This window comes from Myxine glutinosa, chromosome 2, assembly GCF_964187855.1.
Source record: "Myxine glutinosa chromosome 2, kmMyxGlut1.1, whole genome shotgun sequence".
Taxonomy (NCBI): domain Eukaryota; kingdom Metazoa; phylum Chordata; class Myxini; order Myxiniformes; family Myxinidae; genus Myxine; species Myxine glutinosa.
Genome location: NC_136262.1, coordinates 139,175,827 through 139,188,955, shown reverse-complemented (window position 1 = coordinate 139,188,955; position 13,129 = coordinate 139,175,827). Strand labels below are relative to the sequence as shown.

The 13,129-nt window shown below is 46.1% G+C and overlaps 1 protein-coding gene across 12 annotated transcripts in view; it reads right to left on the bottom strand.

The window, feature by feature from the left end:
- LOC137421208 (signal peptide peptidase-like 2B) overlaps nt 1-13,129 on the bottom strand; it is a 142,223-nt gene that overhangs the window by 84,415 nt on the left and 44,679 nt on the right. For all 12 annotated transcript variants that reach the window (XR_013622386.1, XR_013622387.1, XR_013622382.1 and 9 more), the window contains exon 2: nt 6,126-6,236. Coding sequence is in view for 5 of the 12 variants with exons in the window: in XM_068107029.2 (XP_067963130.2) it covers nt 6,126-6,236 (111 nt within the window). In the remaining 7 variants the exon portion in view is untranslated. The remainder of the gene's footprint in view (nt 1-6,125; nt 6,237-13,129) is intronic.

Below are 13,129 nucleotides of genomic sequence, written 5' to 3'. Positions count from 1 at the left end.
ATCTCTTACAGTTCCTCTTTTCTACATTCCCGAAACTCTCCTGCACTCCACCCCTCCTTCAGCGTCCTAAAACGTATTTTTGACTCAAAGGTCTCAAGAAACTCATTTTGCAATAAATGTTCGTTTCCCATTAATCGTACACTTTTCAAAATCCAATCTCACCCCTCCCCTCCAAATCTTCCCCACCACCCCATCCCTCCAAAACTTCCGCATCACCCCTCCCTCCAAAACTTCCCCATCACCCCTCCCCTCCAAATCTACCCCCTTTCCCCTCCCCTCCAAATCTTCCCCATCACCCATCTTTCAAATATTCCCCCTTGCCCCTCCCCTCCAAATCTTCCCCATCACCCATCCCTTTCAAATCTTCCCACTTGCCCCTCCCTTCCAAATCTTCCCCATCACCCCTTCCCTCCAAAACTTCCCCATCACCCCTCCCCTCCAAAACCCCTCCCCTCCAAATCTACACCCTTGCCCCTCCCCTCCAAATCTTCCCCATCACCCATCTCTTTCAAATCTTCCCCCTTGCCCCTCCCCTCCAAATCTTCCCCATCACCCATCCCTTTCAAATCTCCCCCCTTGCCCCTTTCCTCCTAAACTCCCTCCACACCCCTCCCCTCCGAGACACTCCATCGCTCCTCCCCTCCTAAACTGCCCTCTCACCCCTCCTCCTCAAAGCGTCCTCCCCGCTTCTTCCCCCTTCCAACTTTCACCTTCATCTCCCCCAACCTTCTGCCTCGCTCTTCCCCCTCCTCAAATAACACCTCACTGTGCCTCACCCAATCACCATCAAACCTTTTGTCCGCCCCATTTTTCCCTTTCTCCAAGCTATTCTGAAATCTCTGACACACCTTCGACAGCTCTCCCTACCACTTCCTCCTCTTCCACATCTTACCGTAACCCCCCCCCCCCCCCCTCCCAGTTCAGTATCCGATGCTCCCCCTTCCTCTTCATTAACGGTATGGACCTCAAACATCCGGGGCCTTTGCTCAAACTTGACTGATCTCTCCATACAGGTTGCTTCTGACAAACCAGATGCAATCTGCTTAACAGAAACTTTCCTCCTTCATGATGTCTCTGATTCCTTGGCATCTCTCCCAGGTTACTCCCTCCTCCGGAATGATAGACCTGAGCCTCGTCCTGGAGGTGGGGTTGCTATCTTTATAAAAAAACTCTCTTCCTCACTCACCCTGCACTGCCCTCTCTCCACCTCACCCCCAGGAATACCTTTGGCTACGGCTTCCCCTTCGCTCCCACCTTTTGTTCATATGTGTGTTGTACCGTCCACCAAACAGTGATGACTCCATCTACATCTTGCTGTCTGATAATATGGACCAACTTCTATCTACCCATCCCAACTCTCTCTTCCTCATATGTGGTGATTTCAATTGTCACCATGCCAGTTGGCTGGGTGTGGGTACCTCTCTCACCAGCCATGGCTCTTCAGCCAAGGACTTCTGCGACTCACTGGGACTGACACAATCTGTCAATTTCCCGACCCGGATCTCAGTCAACGGAGCATCTTCTCTTCTGGACTTGGTTATGACTAACTTCCCTGAAAATGTCTGCTTTCAGAATCTTCTGAAATCTTCTGCTCCAATCGGCTCATCTGATCATGTGGTTGTTAAAGTGGACATCTCTCTGACCATTCTGAGAGAGCCTCCTCAGCGTCGACGAGTCTGGCATTTCACTCAGGCCAACTGGCACGGTTTTCAAGCAGCCATCGATCATCTGGACTGGTCTCCCATCTCTACTGCCTCCGATATCAACTCATCCTGGGAATTCTTCCAAAGTAAATTGCTCTCTCTCATGCACAGATTTATCCCATCTCGTCTTCAGTTGTCATACCCTTCCTCCCGTCCATGGAACATGGAATCTTGTGGTGAGGCTGTTGCCCAGAAACAACTTGCTTTTATCTCCTGGAAAGCAAATCCAACGGAAGGAAATCTCATTTCCTTTCACAAAGCCCAAAACAAGTGGGTGTCCACCCTCAGGAGAGCCAGGAAACAATATCACTCCGTTCTCAAGACCGAACTCTCTTATCTGTCTCCCTCTTCCAAATCCTGGTGGCGTCTGGTCAAATCTGTTTCTGGTGTTTGTTCCCCCTCCATCCCCTCCCTCACCTCAAACGGCAACAGGGCTGATTCCGCACGTGAAAAAGCTGAATACCTCAACTCTGTGTTTGCCTCTAAATCTTGTGTCCCAAACCCATCCCTCTCTGTACCCACCGTACCCAGTCGTACCCAGCTGCTCCTGGACTCTGTGTCCTTTCCTCCTGACAAGGTGGAAAAGTTTCTGTCAACCCTCGACTGATTCTGCAACTGGACCTGACGGCATCAGCCCACGGGTCCTAAAATCCTGTTCTTCCGCTCTTTCACTCCCTCTCTCTGTTCTCTTCACCCTCTCTTTTGCTCAAGGTCATCTGCCATCTGCTTGGAAATCGGCCAACATCACCGCTTTGCACAAAAAGGGTGCAAAAACAGATCCTAGCAACTACAGACCAATCAGCCTTCTCCCAATTATCAGCAAAGTCATGGAATCTATCATTGCTTCGGATATGAAATCTTTCCTCTTCTCCAATGGCTTGATCTCTGATCATCAATTTGGTTTCAGACCAGGTCACTCTACTCTGGACATGCTGCTTCTGCTTTCTCAACAATGGATGGAGGTCCTCAATGCCAAACAGAAAATTAGAGCCATCTCCCTTGACATATCACGTGCCTTCGATACGGTCTGGCACCCCGCTCTGCTCACCAAACTCTCCTCCTTTGGTATCCATGGAAATCTCCACGCATGGCTGGCGGACTTCCTCTTTAGTCATAGTCAACGTGTGGCCCTGAATGGGTTTCTCTCATCTCCTCTTCCTGTTCAGGCTGGAGTTCCCCAAGGCAGTGTTCTGGGCCCTGTCCTTTTTCTGGTCTTCATCAATGATCTCTCTGACTCTCTTGAAAATCCTCTCTATCTCTTAGCTGATGACTCTACTCTCTGTCACTCCATTCCTCATCCCTCAGATCGGCAGTCTGCAGCCTCCTCACTCTCTGCAGACCTGGACAAAATCACAGACTGGGCAAACAAGTGGAACATGTCTTTCAATCCTGACAAATCTCACACTCTTACAACGTCTCTCCGAAAAGACCGACTGGACAACCCTCCCATCCACTTTCTGAATAATCCTCTCCAAGAAGTTCTGTCACTCAAGCTTTTGGGTCTCACTATCTGCCATGATCTTTCCTGGAAAACCACATTTCAAATCTGGCCTCCAAAGCCAGTCGCCGACTGAGCATCCTCCGTCGTGCGAAGTCCTTCCTTGGCACACCTGAGCTCCTCACCACATACAAGGCTTTCATCCGCAGCTCAATGGAATACTGCTCTCCCCTCTGGGCTGGTCAAGACTCTCTGCTCGCCTCACACCTAGCTCGTCTTCACGCTGTTGAAACCAAAGCGTTCAGAATCATTGGAATCTCCTGCAATGAAGCTAACTCCAAGGGCCTTTCACTCGCTCACCGCAGGCAGGTTGGTGGTCTTTCTGTCTTATATCGACTCCTCTCTGGCCTTGCCCCCCCCCCCCCCCCAGCTCTCTCTGGACTCTGCCCCCCAAATATTCCTACAGGTCGCACAAGATCTGCCTGCAACCCTCTTATGGTTAAACTGCCAAAATCAAGACTCTCTGCTCACCTTCACTCCTTCATTCCTCTTTTCTCTTTTCTCCTGCCTCTGGAACAAACTCCCTCACTTTCTTCAATCCCACTTCACCCTCCAGGTCTTTAAAACAGCTGTTCACCACCATCTCTTATCTTCCCCCATCCAAAACCTTGATCTTTTCTACCCCCGCTAATTTTACCCCAAATCCACTTTTTTGAAATACCAACTTCTGTCCTGGAAGTCCTTGTGTTTTATACTTCTCCCACCCCCCCCCCCCCCCCCCCCCGCCTTCCCACGCCTCCTCCCCCCAAGCCCTCTCCCTCCCACACATCTCCCTGCTCTCAAATGTTGTGTTTGTGTGCTTCCCCTTCTCTCCCCATCTTGTCTTCTCCCTCTTTTTATATATTTTGTTTGTCTGTTTGATTTGTTTGTGAAATAAATGTTAGCTCTTTCACGAGCCTCGATTCAGTATACAAAAAAAAAAAAAAAAAAATCCTTTTGAAGTTTGGAATCATAAGAAGTGGGTGAATTATCATACCTGCTCACGCACCTTTGCACCGCTGGACAGATAACTTGAAAACTGGATGTTATCAATTTTAAAAAATTTTCAATACAATTCCTACAAGTTGTACAACACAAAATAAATTCTCCGTTTCCTCAATGCCCTCTCATAGCGAGCGGATGTTTATAATCCAGCAATGTGATACATTGACCTATTTTGTGACGCTGCTCATTAATAATGGGAGAAAATGCTCCAAAGGTTTCATATTCAATAGTTGAGACAAAAGTAGCAATACACACTCGGTATGGAAAAGGGATGCTGTGGGAGGTAGGAGCTGGAAGGTTGACAGGAGGTTTTCACTGGTGTATACATAAGACAAGTTGGAAGAGTACCGTATTTTCCAGCGTACAAGTCGATACTTTTTCCCGAAAGTCCGTGCCTCTACTTGTACTCAGAAGCAACGTATCGATGGTTTACGTCATTGAGATACATAAGTCAAAAATAGTGTACCTCCATACGATAACAAACATGTTGAAGAAAAATATTTACAATCCAAATTTATTTGAAAATTCGCCCCATAAATCAATTTAAATAATTCTGACAAAACAGCTCATTCATGGAATTCATGGCCCTGGAAGTCACGGAGGAAGGCAGCGATGCAGCCAGCCTTGCGTTGTGAGTGTCAGGAAGGAATTAACACCTCAATTGTTCTGACTGGCAATTTTGATAACTACCGCAGTTGCTTTTGCTTCGTCTTATATTCCAAATCAACTTATTTATGAATGAAGGAAAGAACTAGAACAGCCCTCGGTAGAGCGCATACCTCCGCCAGGACGAACAGTTTGTTATGTATCCCAATGATAGGCCGGATCTGGATTCGGACCTAAACCAAAATCGAATCAGCTTGGTCTTGTCACCTAACCAACTCGTCCACCAAGTTTAGTCATAACTCGTCCACAACGTTTTGAAATATGACATTATATATCACTTTCCCCTCGATCTCTCAATGGTAAAGAAACGCTTAAAAAAAAAAATTCTCGTGTCTCAATCCATGTTAAGATCTTCACCAAAATCGAATCGATTCGTTCATGTCACACACACGACTGGTCCACCAAGTTTCGTCTGAATCCGTCCACAACGTTTTCAGATATCCTGCTATATGTTGTTTTTGGCTCTATCTCCCAATGGTGAATAATCACTTTAAAAGTTCTACCAGCCGGATCGGAATCCGGATCGTCAAAAAAATCTAATCATTTCATCCTCGTCACATATGCTACTTCTCCGCAAAATTTTGTCCGAATCCGTCAACAACTTTTTGAGATATCCTGTTCACAGACAGACAGACAAAAACAAACAAGAAGACATCATGGAGAGCACGATACTTGCAAAATCCATACCACCCTCCCCCCCCACCCCCACTCCACCCTTCCCCCGCCCCCCCAACAAAGGTTGCAATTGATCCATCAAATTGTCCATTTCATCAAGATTAAAATTGACGATCTTGATCAAAGTTCACGTCAATAGGATGAAAAGTGACGATTTTTTCAGATGAAAATGGATGATTTTGGGAGTTTGACCTTGATCTAATTTGACCTTTGACCTCGATCTAAGAATTAGTTGGTTTCCCAATTTTTTGACTCAATATACAAATGCTGTTAATTTTCAAGTCAATCAGATGTAAAATGCCAATTTTAGAACTTTGACCTCCAGGTGACCTTTGACGTCAAAATCAATAGGCTTCTCAATTGTGAAGGTGAAGTTTCATGGTGAAGTTTCATGACGGTGGTGAAGGTGAAGTTTCAACTTGGTGAAGTTTCATGACGAACGGTTTAGAATTGTGACCTGTAGGCGGGTGACAAACAAACAGACAGACAGACAGACAGACAGACAAACAGACGGAATAACAAACGCAACCGACCAAAATCAATCAAAGTGACTTTTGAACTCAAACAGAAATGTCAGCATGGATATCCTGTTAGCTCACTGTGGTGTGCAGGTGTGAAGCAAGGTGGGACAACATGTGGTTGTACATCACACAATAATTCTGATTGCTGTCGTTTCCTTGTACATTCAGCACTGCAAATTCAGCATTGGCCTGTATTAAAACAAAAAGTGAGAGTTTCATGTTAATAAAGACTTTGAAGAGCAGAATTGTGTTCAACACCAATGATCACAGACTTGGTTCCACCCTCTGAATGAATTTATTAATGAATGAATGAATACATATTTTAAAATGCCAGAATGTCAATTAGGATGGTTAATATAGCGTTTCTGATATGTTTAAAAGAAAATGTAGGGTGTGGATGGAACCGAGCTGTGATCATTGGTGTCTAACACAATTATGCTTTTTCTCACGTCAAACGATTCTCATAAGTTTAAAAGAAAATGATAAAACATTGAATTTGAAGAGTAAAACTGGTACAAACAGATTGTAGTCCGGCAGATAAGCTAAATATAGCATAACAATTGTGCATTTTGTGAGGAAAGCGCCAAATTTGGCACACTAGTAGACTATCATATTATGAAAAGATCTGGATATTGGGCCATCTCAGATTCAGAGATTTGATTTTTGCATGATTTGCAGATTTTGCAGATTTGCAAGCTGAGATTGCAACGCCGGGGACGGCCGACTCCTTCCTGCGAGCTGCCCACGTCACCTGCACAAGAAGAGCTCATCAAATCACTGCAGCGGCACTGCACATCCTGCAACACCGTGCGTATGAACGCCACTGTATGACATATGCTGATGATGCAGAAGACCTGCCTGAGTTCGAAGACTGGTGTCACCAGAGAGGAGAAGACATTCCCAACTTTCAGTACTGGGCAACTGTGCTGGAACTAGAGATGTTGGTACTGGTCTACGTGCGTTCTCTGCGGCAGGCTTCATTCACGATGTACCTTGATGCCCTGACGGAACTGATCCCATTGTTCCATGCCTTAGACCACACACACTATGCCAGGTGGGTCCCTGTTCACCTGAGGGACATGGTTGCACTCCAAATGAAGCACCCAGATGTAGCCAGAGAATTCAGAGCTGGCAACTTCACTGTACAGAAGACGAAGAAGGTGTTCTCTTCGATCCCAATCGAATCGAAATCTTGCAAAAATGAAATCTCTGAATCTGATGGCCCAATATCCAGATCCTTTCATAATATGATAGTCTACTCGTGTGCCAAATTTGGTGCTTTCCTCACAAAATGCACAATTGTTATGCTAAGTTGCCCCACTACTGAAAATAAATTCAAAGTAAGATTGAATCAAGCACTTATTTGTCTCTTTTCAACTACTTTGTAACCCAACTGATGTGTGCACGTCTGTGTGAACACCCCCCACATGTACAAAACACACCACACACATGTACAACACAACACACACCCCACACATGAACAACACACACCCCACACATGTACAACACATAGTGGTCACACATGACAAGACTAACCCATCAAGTGTGGACACTGCAGGTGGGGCATTGCGTCCAGACAAACTGCTCAAACACAAAAGGGGAAAGACAGCATTGTTGATTGAGGTTTCAGTTCCCAAAGACTTTGGACTAAATGCTTCAGAAACCAAGAAAATGATCAAATACCAGGAGCTGAAACATGAGGTCAAGAGGTCTTGGAAATTGAAGAAAGCTGAAATTGTACCAGTCATAATCGGAGCAACAGGGATGATCAGGAAAACCCTTAATGAGTACTTAAAATCATTCCGGGAAATATCACTACAAACTAGGACGGCACTCAGTGGAGAGCAAACCTCCGCCTGGTTGGCCATATCACTCAATGGTGAAGAATCACTGAGAAAATTATTGTAGCCGGATCCGAATCCGGATCTTCACCAAAATCGAATCTATTTGTCCTTGTCACACACACAACCGGTCCCCCCCCCCCCCCCCCCAAAAAAAATGTAAAAAAAATGGTGGATCCAAGTGTTGCTGATGAGGTGTCTCAGAAGCTCTCAGGTGGATCTCTGAGAAGCTGAAGGAAGAAAAGAACTCTATGAATGATCTACGAACAGCACGCCTCTGGCTGCAATATATGGATATGGTAGAGATTTTATGGAAATTCATAAAAGCTGAGCGTATGGGTAATTGGATGCTGCACCTTCAGGCCGTACATGATATGCTTTCGTACTTTGCAGCATTAGGGCACAATCTATACGCCAAGTCTGCATACTTGTACCTTCAAGTGATGAAACAACTTGACAAGAATCACCCAGAAGTGTATAGGAGTTTAATGAATGGACTTCATGTCGTCAGAAGAAGTGAACGTTATTGGGTTGGCCAATCAACCGACCTCGTGACAGAACAAGTGCTGATGAGGAGCATAAAGACCAGTGGTGGCTTAACTAGAGGCAGAGGAATGACTGAGATACACAACAACAACATGCATTTTAAGGCCATTTTCCATGCAAGAGCGGGGGTTAGCCTTGCGGTCCCCATGACAATCTTCTCCATTTTGCCCTATTTTCTGCATCTCTCCTTGCTAACCCCTTTACCCGCATTTCTTCTTCCACCATCTTTAGCCAAGTCTTTCTTGGTCTTCCCCGTCCTCTACTTCCTTCTACATTCATTTCCATCACTCTTCTCAACCAGTCACTTTCATCCTTCCTCAACACATGACCAAACCATCTCAACCTGTTCATCTTCACAGCATCAATCACAGGCTCTATTCCCATCATCTTTCGCAATTCATCTTTCGCAATTCATCATTTGTCTTCCTCTCTCTCAACGATACTCCGCAAATCCACCGAACCATTCGCATTTCCACCCTTTCCAGCCTTTGTTGCTGCTCTACGTTCATTACCCATGTCTCGCTCCCATAAATCATAACACTTCTCACACATGCAGCATACACCTATCCCTTCCGCTTCAACAACACTCCCCTCCTCGTCAGCACGCCACTCAGTTCCCGAAACTTCTTCCATGCACATCTCACTCAAGCAACCGTTGCCGAGTCTGATCCACCGTCTCCATTCAGCATGTCTCCGAGGTAGCAAAATGTTTTCACACCTTTCAGCTTCATGCCATCTCCAAGATCCAACTCAACATTTTCTCCATCTGCAGCTCCCTCTGTGCACACCTGACATTTGAATGTAGCTGCCACACTGGTTAATGACCCTGTCAGATCACGACATTCTTGATGAACCCACTCAGCGCACATTGTACATTGAATGGAATTCACTCCGACACCCTTCCTGCACACAGCACACGGCCACTTCCCAGTTCTTTCCACCTCACCACATGCTTTACCACTTGCCATCACCTTCGTCTTTCCGATATTCACCGTCAGACCTTTTGTCTCCATACATTCCTTCCACTTGTCCATCCATACTTTCCGCAATCAACACCAGATCATCTGCATACAACAACTCCCACGTTAAACCGTCCTTTACGTTCTGAGCCAGCACCTCTATCACAGCTACAAATAGTAGTGCACGACCCCTGATGCACTCCCACCTTCACCTCAAACTCACCACTGTTCCCGTCCTTCGTCCGTACACAACGATTTGTCCCACTTCATCCTTCAAGCAACTCACCCCATCACATCACACATCTTTCGCTATCTGCTTTGCAATCCTGAATACCGCTCTCTGACCCTCTTCCGAATCCAAACGTCTGCGTCTTTGCTACCTCTTTCTTTGCAGCCTTCTTGGCTGCCTTATAACTTTCATGCTCTGCTTTTTCTGCTCCCGTACCCTTCGCCTTCTGCCACTCCTTGAACTTCTTCCTCTTCTCGTCAATCCTCTTTCCAACTTCATCATCCCACCACCATGTTTCTGAGTGCCTCGGTGGTCCTTTTGTCCATCCACATACCTCACCAACGGCTTCCAACAGATCTTTCATTGACATCCAACCACTTTCAAGCTCAACCACATCATCCTCTACCCGACTCAGCCTCTCTTTTAATGCCTCCCTTATTGTCACCTCTTTCAACCTCCACACCTTCATTCTTGGTTGGTACTTCACCCGCCGAGCTCTCCTCGCACCTTTCACCCTTATGTCGCAGACAACCAAGTGGTGCTGTGAAACAACCTCCTCCCCCGGGATCACCTTTGTGTCCCGGAGGTGCCCCCTATCTCGCCTACGCACCATCAGGTAGTCAACGGTTGTCGTCGACCCACCTGACGTGTATGTAACAAGCTTATTATCCTCTTTCTGGAACTGAGTATTACAAATCAACAAATCAGCTCCATCAGCAAACTCCAAAATCCTTTCACCTTCTCCATTTCTCACACCATGTCCGTAACCCCCATGAACCCCCTCAAAACCGTCCATACTCCTTCCCACATGTCCATTTAGGTCTCCTCCTACCACAACAACTTCCTCATCTTTCACGTTTTCCATCAGCTTCTCTATCGCACACCAGAACTTGTCCTTCTCTTCATCGCTCCGACCGACCTGCGGAGCATATCCCGAGATGACGCTCACCAAGAGCTTTCCAATCATCATTTTCACCATCATCAACCTATCACTCACTCTAGTCACACTCACCACACTGTCTACAAACTCCTCAGAAAACAGGACACCAACACCATTCACGCCCTCCAGGCACCCTTGCCACACAAACTTGTATTTCTGTCCCTTCCTACCCTTCACCATTCTCACACCACTTCCCTTCCATCTCATCTCTGCACACAACATATGTCCACTCTTCTTCTAACCAATACTTCCAACACTTCTCCTGATCTCCCTGTCATTGTCCCTACATTCCATGTCCCAAACCTCAGAAACCGATCTCCACTTCAGGCTGTACCCTGCCCATATGTAGTTGTAATTGTCATGGTTCTCTTTTTGAGGCAATGTTTTTATGGCTGGATGCCCTTCCTGACGCCAACCCTCTTAGTCGCCTCCTACGACACGCAGGGATACGGTGCACCTATTCAAAACCAGGGTACACACCAAGATACAGAGATTGATATGGTTACTGGCAATGCCAGCCTGTGCTAAAGTGAATTGTGCCGTGCAGGAGCTCACAGGTGTGACCTATGATACCAGTGAACAGCACAAGGACAATTCCAAATCAAGACAACAACGTGATATAAAGACACATATAAACTGCTTGGAGCCTTCAAGGAATGGAATCCTTTCAGCAGTGAACCATCTCTACATGGTGTTGTAAGTGGCGTTACTGCACATGACACAGTGAATGTTGATAACGCCAGATCTGTGGGGCAAACTATACAAGATTCCATGGTTGGGAAGAGTGTGTACGATGATTCATTCTAAAGCAAAAAACAAGCAGTCACACTTGGGTCAAAGACAGCTGTTGTCATTGATGGAGACTCAGTGCACGTTGAGCCACAGTTGCTTTTCCAACGACTCAGCGTAATTGCCACTCGCGAAACACAAGAAGATCCAGCATCTTTGTTCAAGTATGAGCTCTGTAGTCATCCTCCAGCACCCATCGACCCCTTGGGTCTTCCTAGGAAGCCAAATAAACCAGCGCTTGGTGATGCAATTTGGGAACTTGTTTAATATGATCAGTCAGATCCACCTGGTGATGTCCACTCTGTGCTTGATGGAGGTGCCCTCCTGCAATGTCTGCCATGGTCACATGGGCAAACTTTCTAAAGTATATGTCACACATATATTCCTTATGTGATAAGCAGGTATGGGAAGAGAACAATTGTCTTCGACGGCTACGAGGACGGTCCCACAATCAAGGATGCCACACATCGGTGATGGACCGTCCCACAATCAAGGATGCCACACATCGGAGACGGGTAGGAAGCTGCATAGGACCAAATGTCACTTTCACTGGTCAAACAGTCCTGAAGCTGAAGAAGAATGAGTTCCTAGCAAACACAATCAACAAACAACGCTTCATTTACATCCTAAGTAACTCCCTAGAGAAGGCGGGATGCCGGACAATTTATGCCAAGGGGGATGCTGATGTGCTGATTGTCCAGACTGCAGTGGAATCTGCAGAGACAATAGATACAGGTCTTGTTGGTGACGACACAGACCCACTGATTCTTATTTGCTACCATGCCGACAAGCAAGGCAGGGACATATTTTTGAAGCCCGAGCCAAAACTTAACGCAAAGAAACGTCGAGTATGGAACATCAAAAAGACCAAGACGACCTTGGGAATGAATGTCTGTGACAGAATGCTATTTGTACACGCACTGCTTGGCTGTGACACAACATCCGGTGCATATGGCATTGGCAAAGCTGTTGCCCTGAAGCACATCCAAAACAACGTCCAATTCATGAAACATGCCGACCTATTCACCCAGGAAGGAGATTCACCAACGGATGATGTAGTTGCAGCAGGGGGAGAAGGCCCTTGTGTGCATGTACAATGGAAATCAAGATGAAAGTATCGATGCCCTACGATACAAGCGTTTCTGTGAGAAGGTTGCGAAAAGTACCAAATATGTTGAGGCCCAGAACTTGCCACCAACATCTGCGACTACAAGGTATCACAGTCTGCCAGTGTACTTCCAAATTCAGGAGTGGAGAGGAAATGTTGGACAATTGAAACCAGATGAATGGGGATGGAAGATCAGCGAGGGTCAGTTACTCCCAGTGCAAACTGATCTGCCACCTGCACCACCGAAACTTACTGAGATCTTCAGATGTAACTGTAAGGCGGGGCGCAGCACCAATAAATGTACATGCAAGAAACATGGCCTTGACTGCTCATGGATGTGTGGAGAGTGTAATGTAAAGGTTCAAGATGTGCTAACTCATCAAGACTGGAGCTAGATGACGAGTGACATCCAACAACTGGTAATTAATCCAGAAATGTGCTAATCATATTCAATGACCCTGAAAACATGGGTTTGGACACTTCATTTCTCATGATTGGATACTTAGATACAGAATTACTGTGGAAACTTGATATTTCCCTAATGGTGGCAGCTAATTTGCATATTATGCAAATTTGACACCTTTCCACCAAATATATTTTGGGATACTTTTAGTATGGTGTTTGGGGTATATTTGTTAAATGCACTGCAGTGAATTTTTTGTTGTTGCAA